This window comes from Ranitomeya variabilis, chromosome 6, assembly GCF_051348905.1.
Source record: "Ranitomeya variabilis isolate aRanVar5 chromosome 6, aRanVar5.hap1, whole genome shotgun sequence".
Classification (NCBI taxonomy): Eukaryota; Metazoa; Chordata; class Amphibia; order Anura; family Dendrobatidae; genus Ranitomeya; species Ranitomeya variabilis.
In genome coordinates, this window is record NC_135237.1 from 20,988,023 (window position 1) to 21,006,795 (window position 18,773).

At 45.6% G+C, this 18,773-nt stretch overlaps 1 protein-coding gene across 1 annotated transcript in view; it reads left to right on the forward strand.

Annotated features, from left to right (window-relative positions):
• The window catches only part of LOC143783207 (protein-cysteine N-palmitoyltransferase HHAT-like protein), a 55,332-nt gene that overhangs the window by 22,789 nt on the left and 13,770 nt on the right, over positions 1-18,773 (forward strand). Inside the window, exons 5-8 of the mRNA XM_077271626.1 lie at positions 2,563-2,772; positions 3,302-3,473; positions 3,888-4,032; positions 4,411-4,446. Coding sequence (XP_077127741.1) covers positions 2,563-2,772; positions 3,302-3,473; positions 3,888-4,032; positions 4,411-4,446 — 563 coding nt within the window. The remainder of the gene's footprint in view (positions 1-2,562; positions 2,773-3,301; positions 3,474-3,887; positions 4,033-4,410; positions 4,447-18,773) is intronic.

Genomic DNA, 18,773 nt, shown 5'->3' on the forward strand with positions numbered 1-18,773 from the left:
AACAGTCTTTATTATTAAGGGAAAAAGAAATCCAAACCTACAGGGCCCTGTGTGGAAGGCTGGGTAAGGCCAGGATCACACATACGTGAGATACGGCCGAGTCTCGCAGGTGAAAACCCTCCTCTGGCGCTGGCACTTGGGAGCAGAGCGTGCAGCTCCATGTGTTGCTGTGCGGCCGCACGCTCCGCTCCGGAGTGTTGGGGCCAGAGCTGGGTTTTCACCTGCGAGACTCGGCCGTATCTCGCGTATGTGTTATCCCGGCCTGATACTTATGAGTGTGACTCGAGACACTCGCGTGAGTCACTCGCATCAATACACGGCACTGCCGCTGGCACTTGGGCTGGAAATACATGCAGCCTCATACTCCAGTCCCGAGTGCCGGCGGCAGTGCCGGGTATTGATGTGAGAGACTTGGACGAGTTTCTCAGGTCACACTCGCAAGTGTGACCCCGGCCGAAAAGTGATTGCCCCTAAACCCAATAAGTGGTCGGACCTTAGCAGCAACAACTGCAATGAAGCGTCTGAGATAACTGGCGATGAGGCTTTTACCTAATCAGCATCTACCTGATGCCCTCTGTATAATCTTAGAGTTCCCATTTGTGCTCTCTTATGTTCTCTGGCACACACCTGTTCCCTGTGGTCTTTTTGGGAGGTGAATATAGTTGTTATATATCTTTGTATATACGGATACACGTGAGTAATTGTTTTTATAATGTGGGCGCTGTCTTCTGCAGTGCCGCGGCCCGACCATTGTTATCGAGGGTTTTTTTACTTTTGAGCTCCTTTCCTCTGACTCCTTCTATAACCTAATGTTCGGTTTTTCTTCTTAGAGCGTTTATTTATTTTTGGACTCTTCTTTTGTAAACTGCTCCGGTCTCTCATATGTGAGGTCGTCTTCTCCCAACAGCAATTGTAAGATCTCTCCACAGGGGATCAGTGGGATATAGATCCGGACTCATTGCTGCCACTTCAGAACTCTCTACCGCTTTGTTTCCATCCCTTTCTGGGGGCTTCTTGACGTATGTTTGGGGTCATTGTTCTACTGGAACCTATGACGCAAACCCAGCTTTCTGACACTGAGCACTACATTGTCACCTAAAATCCTTTGGTAATCTTCCGATTTCATTATGCAAGAGGCAGCAAAATAACCACAAAACATCAGTGGACCTCCACCATATTTCACTGTAGGTACTGTGTTCTTTTCTTTTTAGGTCTCATTCCATTTTTGGTAAACAATAGAATGATGTGCTTTACCAAAAAGCTCTATCTTGGTCTCATCTGTTCACAAGACGCTTTCCCGGAAGGATTTTACCTTACTCACATGCATTTTGGCAAACTGCAGTCTATCCTTTTTATTTCTCTGTGTCAGCAGTGGGGTCCTACTGGGTCTCCTGCCGTAGCGTTTCATGCAGATAGTTTGCACTGACACTGATGCACCCTGAGCCTGCAGGACACCTTGAATTTCTTTGAAGCTTGATTGGGGGCGGCTTATCCACCATCCAGACTATCCTGCGTTGCAACCATTCATCAATTTTTCTCTGTCGTCCATGTCTAGGGAGATTATCTGCAGTGCCATGAGTTGTAAACTTCTTGATTATGTTGCACACAGTGGACAAAGGAACATCAAGATCTTTGGAGATGAACTTGTAACCTTCAGATTGTTGATCTTTTTCAACACTTTTGCTTCTCAAGTCCTCAGACCGTTCTCTTCTCTTTCTGTTCTCCATGCTTACTGTGGCACACACAGACACACAATGCAAAGATTGAGTTAACTTCTCCCCATTTTATCTGGTTTCAGGTGTGATTTTAATTTTGCCCTCACCTGTTACTTGCCACAGGTTACTGTGAACAAGCATCACAAACAGGAAACAAAGTTGTTTATCCATAACTTTTGAAAGGTGCCAACAATTTTGTCCAGCCCATTTTTTTTTGTGAAATTATGTCCAATTTGCCTTTTTTCTATGTTTGTTTATTATTGCTCCAATACACACAAAGGAAATTAACAGGTATATAACAAAACATGTGTAATTAAAATAATTTTCTGGGAGAAATACTTTTTCTGGAACATTTCAAGGGTGCCAACACTTTCTGCCATGGCTGTATGATCAGTCTGCAGTGAGCTCCCTCTAGTGGTGGCTGTAGGCTTTTATTTTTATCATTTACCTCTACGTGTAAGCAGAGGATTTGGGGCTCTGTATCATGGAGCTACACACACTATAAAATAATTTGAGATGTTTTTTATTTTTTTCAGAACAGAATTTTGATCGACTTGGTTTTAGACAAATCTAAATTACATTTAACTGCAGAAATAAAAAAATGTTTAATGTTTTTTAAAAAAATGTATTAGAAGTCAGTTGAGTAAATTATTTGCAATGCCCAATGTCTTGTCCTGCTGCTACCACTAGGGGACACTGTGATATCGCTGTATGCAGACATTGACCTGTATAGGAGCTGCCCCCTAGTGGTGTTAGCAGGTAATTGTAATGGTAATTGCCCTTTCATTGCAGAACATTGCTGACTGTCTCCGGTCGGTGACCAATTGCACTTTTCTGTTTTCTACAGAACGGCTTTGTTTCCGGGACCTTCACTCTACAAGAAATCCTCTTTTTTGGGGGCAGCGGCTTCTCCATCCTGCGCTGCATGAGCTTCGCCCTGGAGACCTGCAACAAGAAGGAGGGATTTTACACCCCCATCCAACTCCTCAAGTATAACTTCTACCTTCCTTTCTTCTTTTTCGGCCCAGTTATGACCTTTGACAAATTTCGTGAGCAGGTGAGATGAGGTGGTAAATAAAAAACACTATATACATGTGTACAGGGTCATGCAAAAGTATTTGCCCCCTTTTGAATTTTTTCCAGTTTTGACTCTTAAAGGGGATAAAACACACTTGGCATTAGAGAGGGGGTCCAAAGCCAACAGGCTCCATATTAAATCGCCTCCCCTAATACCCGTCTGTTTAAGACGACGACTGCACCATATTACGGGGGCAAATACTTTTTCCCTTCCCTATAAATAGAATTTTAATTTGTGTTTTTGCCTTATGTGGTTGGGCTGCAAACAAATATCCAGGCGCTGTCTATCATTCCGAGCTCGCCAGTAATTTCACTTGACTTCCCCTTTAAGAAGTGGGACTTTTAAAGGGGCAGGTGCTGAATTTTTTTTTTATTCGATTTCCTGGAATGACGCATCCTGATCAATTCTGGTCACTATATAATTCAGAGATGCTTCACATACACTGAAATTCCTCTAATCCGGCATCCAATAATCCGGAATTTATGATCTGTACTTTCTGCCATTGCAGGTGAGCAGCAAGAGCACGGCCCGTAAGGACGACGAGATGAGGAGCATCCGCGTGCAGGCCGTGGTCCACGTGCTGATCATCCTCCTCGTGGACGTCTTCTTCCACTTCCTCTACATTCTCTCCATACCGTCAGACCTAAGGATGGTGAAGAAACTTTCAGATTGGTCCCTGGGTGAGGCAACTTCTTTTTTTTTCAGGATTTTTTGTATCAATGCTCATTGTAACACATTAGTATACAAGTATCCCGAGCGGCCGATCACCAGATCTCCCCGGATTCAGGAAAAGGTGAAATCCATCTCTGTGGATGTAAACTCTGGTGACTGATGGCCGCTCTTCTCACCGTTAATCCTGAATCTTTTTATCGCTGCAGATCCCTGTAGATTTGAGCCAGGAAAAAGTCAAAACTTTCCTAATCTTAAGAAAAGTTTAAGAAACTTACTTACAAGCACTAAGACTGACTCGCTCCCCACCCTGAGCCACCAGATATGTGCGCACGAGAAGTTTCCATTCATTGTCAGCAAGCAGAGATCTTGTAAACAGCGATAAAGGTGACATTCTATAACTCCGCGTCCGATCTTCCCGGCAGCCGGACTGGCGTACTCCAACTTGGTCTACGATTGGGTGAAGGCAGCCGTGATGTTTGGCGTTATAAACACCATCTCCAGACTGGACCACCTCGACCCACCGCAGCCCCCCAAGTGTATCACCATGCTATATGTCTTCGCTGAAACGTAAGTCAGCGCCTAATTAACACTATTTATCCTCATTGTAACATATTGTTGATTTAAATGGTTTGTGTACACAGTTCCTATGCAGACCTGTATATCTCCATGGTAACAGACTACAAACAAATCCTGTGTAGTCTGATCATATATACACATAGCTTTTAAGCCATAGTGCATGATTCCTTCTCCTATGGATAATCAACAGACTGTAAGTTTTAGTCTACAACCATGGAGGCACATAGGTCTGCAGAGGAGCTGTATACACAAAACGGTAGGAGATATTTAATACATGATGTTGACAAAGTGATGACAAAAAATAAGTAATAACCTATAAATATCTGCCGAGTTCATTCATTTCATTTCTTTGGTTTTCCTTTGTTTCAGGCATTTTGACAGAGGAATTAATGACTGGCTTTGCAAGTGAGTATCAGCCGGTGTCAGCCATCCCCATAGCTGTCTGTGTCTGCCCAAAAACATCACACAGATTCTGGGAAGTGAAGCACTAAGTACTGCAAAATGTCTTACTCTATGCCCCTCCTATTTATAAAGGACACGCCCCCAACATATTCCATGCCCCTCCTATTTATAAAGGACACACCCCAACTGTACTCTGTGCCCCTCCTATTTATATAGGACACACCCCAACTGTACTCCATGCCCCTCCTATTTATAAAGGACACGCCCCATCTGTACTCTATGCCCCTCCTATTTATATAGGACACATCCCAACTGTACTCTATGCCCCTCCTATTTATAAAGGACACGCCCCATCTGTACTCTATGCCTCTCCTATTTATATAGGACACACCGAACTGTATTCTATGCCCCTCCTATTTATATAGGACACATCCCAACTGTACTCTATGCCCCTCCTATTTATATAGGACACATCCCAACTGTACTCTATGCCCCTCCTATTTATGAAGGACACGCCCCAAATATGCTCTATGCCCCTCCTATTTATAAAGGACACGCCCCATCTGTACTCTATGCCCCTCCTATTTATATAGAACACACCGAACTGTAATCTATGCCCCTCCTATTTATATAGGACACACCAAACTGTACTCTATGCCCCTCCTATTTATATAGGACATAACCCAACTGTACTCTATGCCCCTCCTATTTATATAGGACACATCCCAACTGTACTCTATGCCCCTCCTATTTATGAAGGACACGCCCCAACTGTACTCTATGCCCCTCCTATTTATATAGGACACATCCCAACTGTACTCTATGCCCCTCCTATTTATATAGGACACATCCCAACTGTACTCTATGCCCCTCCTATTTATATAGGACACATCCCAACTGTACTCTATGCCCCTCCTATTTATGAAGGACATACCCCAAATGTGCTCTATGCCCCTCCTATTTATATAGGACACATCCCAACTGTACTCTATGCCCCTCCTATTTATATAGGACACATCCCAACTGTACTCTATGCCCCTCCTATTTATGAAGGACACGCCCCAACTGTGCTCTATGCCCCTCCTATTTATATAGCACACATCCCAACTGTACTCTATGCCCCTCCTATTTATATAGGACACATCCCAACTGTAATCTATGCCCCTCCTATTTATGAAGGACACGCCCCAATTGTACTCTATGCCCCTCCTATTTATATAGGACACACCCCAACTGTACTCTATGCCTCTCCTATTTATATAGAACACACCCCAACTGTACTCTATGCCCCTCCTATTTATAAAGGACACCCCCCAACTGTACTCTATGCCCCTCCTATTTATATAGGACACACCCCAACTGTACTCTATGCCCCTCCTATTTATATAGGACATACCCCAACTGTACTCTATGCCCCTCCTATTTATGTAGGACACACCCCAACTGTACTCTCTGCCCCTCCTATTTATATAGGACACACCGAACTGTACTCTATGCCCCTCCTATTTATATAGGACACATCCCAACTGTACTCTATGCCCCTCCTATTTATATAGGACATAACCCAACTGTACTCTATGCCCCTCCTATTTATGAAGGACACGCCCCAACTGTGCTCTATGCCCCTCCTATTTATATAGGACACATCCCAACTGTACTCTATGCCCCTCCTATTTATGAAGGACACGCGCCTACTGTGCTCTATGCCCCTCCTATTTATATAGGACACATCCCAACTGTACTCTATGCCCCTCCTATTTATATAGGACACATCCCAACTGTACTCTATGCCCCTCCTATTTATATAGGACACATCCCAACTGTACTCTATGCCCCTCCTATTTATGAAGGACACGCCCCAAATGTGCTCTATGCCCCTCCTATTTATATAGGACACATCCCAACTGTAATCTATGCCCCTCCTATTTATATAGGACACGCCCCAATTGTACTCTATGCCCCTCCTATTTATATAGGACACACCCAACTGTACTCTATGCCCCTCCTATTTATATAGGACACGCCCCAACTGTACTTTATGCCCCTCCTATTTATATAGGACACACCCCAACTGTACTCTATGCCTCTCCTATTTATATAGAACACACACCAACTGTACTCTATGCCCCTCCTATTTATATAGGACACGCCCCAACTGTACTTTATGCCCCTCCTATTTATATAGGACACACCCCAACTGTACTCTATGCCTCTCCTATTTATATAGAACACACACCAACTGTACTCTATGCCCCTCCTATTTATATAGGACACGCCCCAACTGTCCTCTATGCCCCTCCTATTTATATAGGACACATCCCAACTGTCCTCTATGCCCCTCCTATTTATAAAGGACACACCCCAACTGTAATCTATGCCCCTCCTATTTATATAGGAAATGCCCCAACTGTACTCTATACCCCTCCTATTTATAAAGGACACGCCCCAACTGTACTCTATGCCCCTCCTATTTATATAGGACACACCCCAACTGTACTCTATGCCCCTCCTATTTATAAAGGACACCCCCCAACTGTACTCTATGCCCCTCCTATTTATATAGGACGCACCCCAACTGTACTCTATGCCCCTCCTATTTATGTAGGACACACCCCAACTGTACTCTCTGCCCCTCCTATTTATATAGGACACATCCCAACTGTACTCTATGCCCCTCCTATTTATGAAGGACACGCGCCTACTGTGCTCTATGCCCCTCCTATTTATCTAGGACACATCCCAACTGTACTCTATGCCCCTCCTATTTATATAGGACACATCCCAACTGTACTCTATGCCCCTCCTATTTATGAAGGACACGCCCCAAATGTGCTCTATGCCCCTCCTATTTATATAGGACACATCCCAACTGTACTCTATGCCCCTCCTATTTATATAGGACACATCCCAACTGTACTCTATGCCCCTCCTATTTATGAAGGACACGCCCCAACTGTGCTCTATGCCCCTCCTATTTATATAGGACACATCCCAACTGTACTCTATGCCCCTCCTATTTATATAGGACACATCCCAACTGTAATCTATGCCCCTCCTATTTATATAGGACACATCCCAACTGTAATCTATGCCCCTCCTATTTATATAGGACACGCCCCAATTGTACTCTATGCCCCTCCTATTTATATAGGACACGCCCCAATTGTACTCTATTCCCCTCCTATTTATATAGGACACACCCCAACTGTACTCTATGCCTCTCTTATTTATATAGAACACACCCCAACTGTACTCTATGCCCCTCCTATTTATATAGGACACGCCCCAACTGTCCTCTATGCCCCTCCTATTTATATAGGACACACCCCAACTGTACTCTATGCCCCTCCTATTTATATAGGACACATCCCAACTGTCCTCTATGCCCCTCCTATTTATAAAGGACACACCCCAACTGTAATCTATGCCCCTCCTATTTATATAGGAAATGCCCCAACTGTACTCTATACCCCTCCTATTTATAAAGGACACACCCAACTGTACTCCATGCCCCTCCTATTTATATAGGACACACCCCAACTGTACTCTATGCCCCTCCTATTTATAAAGGACACGCCCCAACTGTACTCTATGCCCCTCCTATTTATATAGGACACACCCCAACTGTACTCTATGCCCCTCCTATTTATATAGGACATACCCCAACTGTACTCTATGCCCCTCCTATTTATGTAGGACACACCCCAACTGTACTCTCTGCCCCTCCTATTTATATAGCACACATCCCAACTGTACTCTCTGCCCCTCCTATTTATATAGGACACACCCCAACTGTACTCTATGCCCCTCCTATTTATAAAGGACACACCCCAACTGTAATCTATGCCCCTCCTATTTATATAGGACATACCCCAACTGTACTCTATGCCCCTCCTATTTATGTAGGACACATCCCAACTGTACTCTACGCCCCTCCTATTTATATAGGACACGCCCCAACTGTACTCTATGCCCCTCCTATTTATATAGGACACGCCCCAACTGTACTTTATGCCTCTCCTATTTATAAAGGACACACCCCAACTGTAATCTATGCCCCTCCTATTTATATAGGACATACCCCAACTGTACTCTATGCCCCTCCTATTTATGTAGGACACACCCCAACTGTACTCTCTGCCCCTCCTCTTTATATAGGACACATCCCAACTGTAATCTATGCCCCTCCTCTTTACATAGGACACATCCCAACTATACTCTCTGCCCCTCCTATTTATATAGGACACATCCCAACTGTACTCTATGCCCCTCCTATTTATATAGGACATGCCCCAACTGTACTCTATGCCCCTCCTATTTATATAGGGCACACCCCAACTGTACTCTATGCCCCTCCTATTTATATAGGACATGCCCCAACTGTACTCTATGCCCCTCCTATTTATATAGGACACGCCCCAACTGTACTCTACGCCCCTCCTATTTATGTAGGACACGGCCCAACTGTCCTCTATGCCCCTCCTATTTATATAGGACACGCCCCAACTGTACTCTATGCCCCTCCTATTTATATAGGACACACCCCAGCTGTACTCTATGCCCCTCCTATTTATATAGGACACACCCCAACTGTACTCTATGCCCCTCCTATTTATATAGGACACGCCCCAACTGTACTCTATGCCCCTCCTATTTATATAGGACACACCCAACTGTACTTTATGCCCCTCCTATTTAAATAGGACACGCCCCAACTGTACTCTATGCCCCTCCTATTTATATAGGACACACCCCAGCTGTACTCTATGCCCCTCCTATTTATATAGGACATGCCCCAACTGTACTCTATGCCCCTCCTATTTATATAGGACACGCCCCAACTGTACTCTATGCCCCTCCTATTTATATAGGACACATCCCAACTGTACTCTATGCCCCTCCTATTTATGAAGGACACGCCCCAACTGTGCTCTATGCCCCTCCTATTTATATAGGACACATCCCAACTGTACTCTATGCCCCTCCTATTTATATAGGACACATCCCAACTGTAATCTATGCCCCTCCTATTTATATAGGACACATCCCAACTGTAATCTATGCCCCTCCTATTTATATAGGACACGCCCCAATTGTACTCTATGCCCCTCCTATTTATATAGGACACGCCCCAATTGTACTCTATTCCCCTCCTATTTATATAGGACACACCCCAACTGTACTCTATGCCTCTCCTATTTATATAGAACACACCCCAACTGTACTCTATGCCCCTCCTATTTATATAGGACACGCCCCAACTGTCCTCTATGCCCCTCCTATTTATATAGGACACACCCCAACTGTACTCTATGCCCCTCCTATTTATATAGGACACATCCCAACTGTCCTCTATGCCCCTCCTATTTATAAAGGACACACCCCAACTGTAATCTATGCCCCTCCTATTTATATAGGAAATGCCCCAACTGTACTCTATACCCCTCCTATTTATAAAGGACACACCCAACTGTACTCCATGCCCCTCCTATTTATATAGGACACACCCCAACTGTACTCTATGCCCCTCCTATTTATAAAGGACACGCCCCAACTGTACTCTATGCCCCTCCTATTTATATAGGACACACCCCAACTGTACTCTATGCCCCTCCTATTTATATAGGACATACCCCAACTGTACTCTATGCCCCTCCTATTTATGTAGGACACACCCCAACTGTACTCTCTGCCCCTCCTATTTATATAGCACACATCCCAACTGTACTCTCTGCCCCTCCTATTTATATAGGACACACCCCAACTGTACTCTATGCCCCTCCTATTTATAAAGGACACACCCCAACTGTAATCTATGCCCCTCCTATTTATATAGGACATACCCCAACTGTACTCTATGCCCCTCCTATTTATGTAGGACACATCCCAACTGTACTCTACGCCCCTCCTATTTATATAGGACACGTCCCAACTGTACTCTATGCCCCTCCTATTTATATAGGACACGCCCCAACTGTACTTTATGCCTCTCCTATTTATAAAGGACACACCCCAACTGTAATCTATGCCCCTCCTATTTATATAGGACATACCCCAACTGTACTCTATGCCCCTCCTATTTATGTAGGACACACCCCAACTGTACTCTCTGCCCCTCCTCTTTATATAGGACACATCCCAACTGTAATCTATGCCCCTCCTCTTTACATAGGACACATCCCAACTATACTCTCTGCCCCTCCTATTTATATAGGACACATCCCAACTGTACTCTATGCCCCTCCTATTTATATAGGACATGCCCCAACTGTACTCTATGCCCCTCCTATTTATATAGGGCACACCCCAACTGTACTCTATGCCCCTCCTATTTATATAGGACACGCCCCAACTGTACTCTATGCCCCTCCTATTTATATAGGACACGCCCCAACTGTACTCTACGCCCCTCCTATTTATGTAGGACACGGCCCAACTGTCCTCTATGCCCCTCCTATTTATATAGGACACGCCCCAACTGTACTCTATGCCCCTCCTATTTATATAGGACACACCCCAGCTGTACTCTATGCCCCTCCTATTTATATAGGACACACCCCAACTGTACTCTATGCCCCTCCTATTTATATAGGACACGCCCCAACTGTACTCTATGCCCCTCCTATTTATATAGGACACACCCAACTGTACTTTATGCCCCTCCTATTTAAATAGGACACGCCCCAACTGTACTCTATGCCCCTCCTATTTATATAGGACACACCCCAGCTGTACTCTATGCCCCTCCTATTTATATAGGACATGCCCCAACTGTACTCTATGCCCCTCCTATTTATATAGGACACGCCCCAACTGTACTCTATGCCCCTCCTATTTATATAGGACACATCCCAACTGTACTCTATGCCCCTCCTATTTATGAAGGACACGCCCCAAATGTGCTCTATGCCCCTCCTATTTATATAGGACACGCCCCAACTGTACTCTGTGCCCCTCCTATTTATATAGGACATGCCCCAGCTGTACTCTATGCCCCTCCTATTTATATAGGACACGCCCCAACTGTACTCTATGCCCCTCCTATTTATATAGGACACACCCCAGCTGTACTCTATGCCCCTCCTATTTATATAGGACATGCCCCAACTGTACTCTATGCCCCTCCTATTTATATAGGACACGCCCCAACTGTACTCTATGCCCCTCCTATTTATGTAGGACATACCCCAACTGTACTTTATGCCCCTCCTATTTAAATAGGACACGCCCCAACTGTACTCTATGCCCCTCCTATTTATATAGGTCACATCCCAACCGGTGGCAATTAGTTTAGTAGTGCATATATCCCCACTGCAAAATTAACACAGACCCATAAACATATACAGAGACCAGACTCCCGTAGTACATACATACGAACTAATACATAGTCCCTAATGTAATCCATACCTTTTCAATATAAATCTAAGACCAGGTCCTCTAAACCCAGACCCAGTGGCATAACTAGAATCTGATGGGCCCTAGTGCCCATTGGACCTGTTCATCCTCCACATGTTAGCTAAATTTATGGGCCCTTGCACTGTTCTAAATCCTATGAAGGCATAAGTGTTGCCCCCCATTATTTCATAATGTTCACCATTCTGTACTAATGTCCCCCATCGTGGTATATAGGTATATATGTCCCCCATTCTGGTATATATGTCTCCCCTTCTGGTATATATGTCCCCCATCCTGGTATATATGTCTCCCATCCTGGTATATATGTCTCCCATCCTGGTATATATGTCCCCCATCCTGGTATATATGTCTCCCCTTCTGGTATATATGTCCCCCATCCTGGTATATATGTCTCCCATCCTGGTATATATGTCCCCCATCCTGGTATATATGCCCCCATCCTGGTATATATGTCCCCCATCCTGGTATATATGTCTCCCATCCTGTTATTTATTTCCCCCATCCTGGTATATATGTCTCCCCTTCTGGTATATATGTCTCCCATCCTGGTATATATGTCTCCCATCCTGGTATATATGTCTCCCATCCTGGTATATATGTCCCCCATCCTGGTATATATGTCTCCCCTTCTGGTATATATGTCCCCCATCCTGGTATATATGTCTCCCATCCTGGTATATATGTCCCCCATCCTGGTATATATGTCCCCCATCCTGGTATATATGTCTCCCATCCTGGTACATATGTCCCCCATCCTGGTATATATGTCTCCCATCCTGTTATTTATTTCCCCCATCCTGGTATATATGTCTCCTATCCTGGTATATATGTCCCCCATCCTGGTATATATGTCTCCCCTTCTGGTATATATGTCTCCCATCCTGGTATATATGTCTCCCATCCTGGTATATTTGTCCCCCATCCTGTTATTTATTTCCCCCATTCTGGTATATATGTCTCCTATCCTGGTATATATGTCCCCCATCCTGGTATATATGTCTCCTATCCTGGTATATATGTCCCCCATCCTGGTACATATGTCTCCTATCCTGGTATATATGTCCCCCGTCCTGGTATATATGTCCCCCATCCTGGTATATATGTCTCCCATCCTGGTATATATCCCCCATCCTGTTATGTATTTCCCCCATCCTATTATATTTGTCCCCCATCCTGGTATATATGTCTCTCATCCTGGTATATATATCCCTCCAATCTGGTATGTATGTCCCCCATCCTGGTATATATGTCCCCCACCCTGGTGTATATGTTCCTCATCCTGGTATATATATCTCCCATCCTGATATATATGTCCCCCATCCTGGTATATATGTCTTCCATCCTGGTGTATATGTCCCCCATTCTGGTATATATGTTTCCTATCCTGGTATATATGTCCCCCATCCTGGTATATATGTCTCCCATCCTGGTATATATGTCCCCCATCCTGTTATTTATTTCCCCCATTCTGGTATATATGTCTCCTATCCTGGTATATATGTCCCCCATCCTGGTATATATGTCTCCTATCCTGGTATATATGTCCCCCATCCTGGTACATATGTCTCCTATCCTGGTATATATGTCCCCCGTCCTGGTATATATGTCCCCCATCCTGGTATATATGTCTCCCATCCTGGTATATATCCCCCATCCTGTTATGTATTTCCCCCATCCTATTATATTTGTCCCCCATCCTGGTATATATGTCTCTCATCCTGGTATATATATCCCCCCAATCTGGTATGTATGTCCCCCATCCTGGTATATATGTCCCCCACCCTGGTGTATATGTTCCTCATCCTGGTATATATGTCCCCCATCCTGGTATATCTATCTCCCATCCTGGTATATATGTCCCCCATCCTGGTATATATGTCCCCCATTCTGGTATATATGTCTCCTATCCTGGTATATATCCCCCATCCTAGTATATTTGTCTCCCATCCGGAGATCCTTCCTGGTATATATGTCCTATATTCTGATATCTTTCCCCTGCCGTGGCATATCTGTGCCCCATCCTGGTATGTACAGTATTTTTATTATTATTATTTATTCTTATAGCGCCATTTATTCCATGGCGCTTTACATGTGAGGAGGGGTATACATAATAAAAACAAGTACAATAATCTTAAACAATACAAGTCATAACTGGTACAGGAGGAGAGAGGACCCTGCCCGCGAAGGCTCACAATCTACAAGGGATGGGTGAGAATACAGTAGGTGAGGATAGAGCTGGTCATGCAGCGGTTTGGTTGATCGGTGGTTACTGCAGGTTGTAGGCTTGTCGGAAGAGGTGGGTCTTCAGGCTCTTTTTGAAGGTTTCGATGGTAGGCGAGAGTCTGATGTGTTGTGGTAGAGGGTTCCAGAGTAGGGGGGATACGCGAGAGAAATCTTGTATGCGATTGTGGGAAGAGGAGATAAGAGGGGAGTAGAGAAGGAGATCTTGTGAGGATCGGAGGTTGCATGTAGGTAAGTACCGGGAGACGAGGTCACAGATGTATGGAGGAGACAGGTTGTGGATGGCTTTGTATGTCATGGTTAGGGTTTTGTACTGGAGTCTCTGGGCAATGGGGAGCCAGTGAAGGGATTGACAGAGGGGAGAGGCCGGGGAATAGCGGGGGGACAGGTGGATTAGTCGGGCAGCAGAGTTTAGAATAGATTGGAGGGGTGCGAGAGTGTTCGAGGGGAGGCCACAGAGCAGGAGGTTGCAGTAGTCAAGGCGAGAGATGATGAGGGCATGGACTAGGGTTTTTGCAGATTCTTGGTTGAGGAATGAACGGATTCGTGAAATATTTTTGAGTTGAAGTCGGCAGGAAGTGGAAAGGGCTTGGATATGTGGTTTGAAGGAGAGATCAGGGTCAAGGATTACCCCGAGACAGCGAGCTTGTGGGACTGGGGAGAGTGGGCAGCCATTTACTGTAATGGATAGGTTCGTTGGGGGGGGTCGCGTGAGATGGGGAAAGATGATGAATTCTGTTTTGTCCATGTTAAGTTTCAGAAATCTAGCGGAGAAGAAGGATGAAATAGTGGACAGACACTGAGGGATTCTGGTTAGTAGGGAGGTGATATCTGGTCCAGAGATGTAGATCTGTGTGTCATCAGCATAGAGGTGATACTGAAAGCCATGAGATTCTATGAGCTGTCCCAGGCCAAAGGTGTAAATGGAGAAGAGCAGGGGCCCAAGGACTGAACCTTGTGGGACTCCGACAGATAGGGGGCGAGGTGAGGAGGTGGTGTGTGAGTGGGAGACGCTGAATGTCCGGTCTGTTAGGTATGATGAGATCCAGGATAGGACCAAGTCTGTGATGCCAAGGGATGAGAGGGTCTGTAATAATAGGGAATGGTTCACTGTGTCAAAGGCAGAGGACAGGTCGAGGAGGAGGAGAACAGAATAGTGTCGCTTGCTCTTGGCGGTTAAGAGATCGTTGGTGACCATAGTTAGGGCAGTTTCAGTGGAATGGTGTGACCGGAAGCTAGATTGCAAGCAGCCAAAGAGGGAGCAAGAAGAGAGATGGGAGGACAGTTCAAGGTAGATGTGTTGTTCCAGTAGTTTGGAGGCATAGGGGAGAAGTGATATAGGGCGATAGCTAGATACAGAGGATGGGTCAAGAGAGGGCTTTTTGAGGATAGGTGTGATGGAGGCATGTTTAAAGCTTGAGGGGAAAACACCAGTTGTTAGTGATAGGTTGAAGAGATGGGTTAGGGTTGGGATGAAGACTGTGGTGAGGTTTGGGATGAGGTGGGATGGGAGCAGGTCAAGTGCACAGGTGGTGAGATGCGATCTTGAGAGTAGAGTGGAGAGTTGATCTTCTGTAATGGTGGAGAAGTTGGTTTTGGAGGTGGAGGGCAGGGAAGTCGGGAGGAAGGGCTCTGGGGCTTGTTGACCAAAACTGTCTCTGATGTTATCAATCTTCTGCTTGAAAAATGAGGCAAAGTCTTCAGCTGAGATGAGTGGGGAGGGAGGAGGTGCTGGGGGACGGAGGAGAGAATTGAAGGTGTTGAATAACTGTTTAGGGTTGTGAGACAGGGAGGATATGAGAGATGAGAAGTAGGTTTGTTTAGCTGTGGCGAGTGTGGTCTTGAAAGTAGTGAGGGACTGTTTGAATGCGATGAAGTGGTCGTTGGAGTGGGATCTTTTCCATCTGCGCTCAGCAGCCCTGGAAGCTCGCCTCAGTTCTTTGGTCAGGCTGGTGTGCCAGGGCTGTCTGTTGATTTTGTGAGCTTTGGTATGTGTAAGTGGGGCAGCAGATTCCAAAGCTACAGCTATTGTGGTGTTATATAGAGCGGCAGCATCATCCGCATTGTGTATGGAACTTATGTCTGTGAGAGGGAGGAGGGATTCAGAGAATGAATGTAGGTCAAGATGTTTAAGATTTCTGCGAGGGTGTGAAAGTTTGTGGGGTGGGGATTGTAAACATGGAGTGGAGAGAGATGAAAATATGGGAAGGGTGTGGTCAGAGAGAGGAAGAGGTGAGTTAGAGAGGTTAGATAGGGAGCAGAGGCGGGTGAAGATGAGGTCTAGTGTGTGACCATCTTTGTGAGTGGCTGCAGAAGACCATTGAGTGAGGCCAAAGGAGGAAGTGAGAGATAGAAGTTTAGTGGCAGCTGAGAGGGAAGTGTCAATGGGGATGTTGAAATCGCCCATGATGATAGTGGGGATGTCCGCAGAAAGGAAATGAAGTAGCCAGGTGGTGAAGTGGTCAAAGAAGGTGGTGGCTGGCCCTGGGGGGCGGTAAATGGCAGCCAGTTGGAGGTTGGAGGGGGAGTAGATGCGCACAGAGTGCACCTCAAAGGAAGGGAGGGTAACAGAGGGTGGCAGTGGGATTGGGGTGAAGGAGCAGTTATCTGACAGGAGAAAACCAACTCCTCCGCCATGCTTGCTGCTGGGGCGGGGTGTGTGAGAAAGGTGAAAGCCACCGTAAGAGAGTGCAGCAGGGGAGGCTGTGTCAGAAGGGGTGAGCCAGGTTTTGGTGATGGCGAGGAAGGAAAGTTTGGTAGTAACAAAAAGATCATGGATGTAGGAAAGCTTGTTACAGACAGAGCGAGCGTTCCACAGAGCTCCTGTTAGTGGGACTGGGGAAGCGGGGGCTGGGTGAATGGGTATAAGGTTAGAGAGGTTACGGAAGTTTGTGATGGAGCGTGGGTGGGAGGTAGAAATGACTGTGGGAATATGGTGAGGAGGACCAGGATTTGGAGAGATATCACCAGCAGTGAGAAGGAGCAGAGATAGTGTTAGCAGGTGGGAGCAGGAGAGGGCATGAGGGGGCTGCCTGTGCTTTGAGACAGAGGATTGTATATTAAGGACCAGTTCTGAGGAGGAGGTGAGATGAATGGGGAGGATTGAAGAGGAGATGAACAGTTCCTTACTTGGTGTGGGGATTGGGGGAGGTAGCAGAAAGTGAAAGATGATAGGGGTAAAAGTGACAAGAAACAGAAACATTGTTTGCAGTGACTGGCCAGTTACCTTCAGGTTCAATTCAGGTTTTAATTCTAATGTAATCCACACTTCTAGGATCACACTGCAGACTAAAGTCATGCAGACTTGTGCTATGCAATATATGGAAAGCTAAGTGCGTTCAGGTGTGGAGCAGAGAGGAGTGGTCTCTGCTCATCTTGGTCAGAGAATTAAGGGTGGACCAGATGCATACAATCAAGACTAAGTAAACAAGGTCATAAATATCACAGGGTAAGTTGGGGTTAGCTGAAAGGCATACCATATGAAAGCAAGGAGCAGGGGGAAGTCTATGTGCAAAGCTGGGTGATGTACTATGTGCACTTCATAGCAGCAGAGCTGGGTGGATGAACATACCTGTTGGAAGTATGTCCCTTATCCTGGTATATCTGTCTGCCATCCTGGTATATCTGTCCCCCATCCTGGTTTATATCTCCCATCCTGGTATATATGTCCCCCATCCTGGTATATATGTCTCCCATCCTGGTATATACATCCCCCATCCTGGTATATACGTCTCCCATCCTGGCATATATGTCCCCCATCCTGGCATATGTCTCCCATCCTGGTATATATGTCCCCCATCCTGGTATATATGTCCCCATCCTGGTATATATGTCCCCATCCTGGTATATATGTCTCCCATGCTGGTATATATGTCTCCTATCCTGGTATATATGTCCCCATCCTGGTATACATGTCCCCCATCCTGGTATATTTGTCTCCCATCCGGAGATCCTTCCTGGTATATATGTCCCATATTCTGATATCTTTCCCCTGCCGTGGCATATTTGTCCGCCATCCTGGTATATATGTCCCTCATCCTGGTATATCTGTCTGCCATCCTGGTATATATGTCCCCCATCCTGGTATATATGTCCCCATCCTGGTATATGTTTCCCATCCTGGTATATCTGTCTCCCATCCTGGTATATATGTCCCCTTCCTGGTATATATGTCTCCCATTCTGGTATATATGTCTCCTATCCTGGTATATATGTCCCCATCCTGGTATACATGTTCCCCATCCTGGTATATTTGTCTCCCATCCGGAGATCCTTCCTGGTATATATGTCCCATAATCTGATATCTTTCCCCTGCCGTGGCATATCTGTCCGCCATCCTGGTATATATGTCCCTCATCCTGGTATATCTGTCTGCCATCCTGGTATATATGTCCCCCATCCTGGTATGTCCCTCATCCTGGTATATATGTCCCCATCCTGGTATATCTGTTTCCCATCCTGGTATATCTGTTTCCCATCCTGGTATGTCCCTCATCCTGGTATATATGTCCCCCATCCTGGTATATATGTCTCCCATCCTGGTATATATGACTCCCATCCTGGTATATTTGTCCCCCATCCTGTTCTTCCATCCTGGGTTCCCTCCTGGTATATGTGTCCTTCAGCAGCCAATGGACAGGTCGCCTCATCAAGACCTAATTTGTGGAATCACC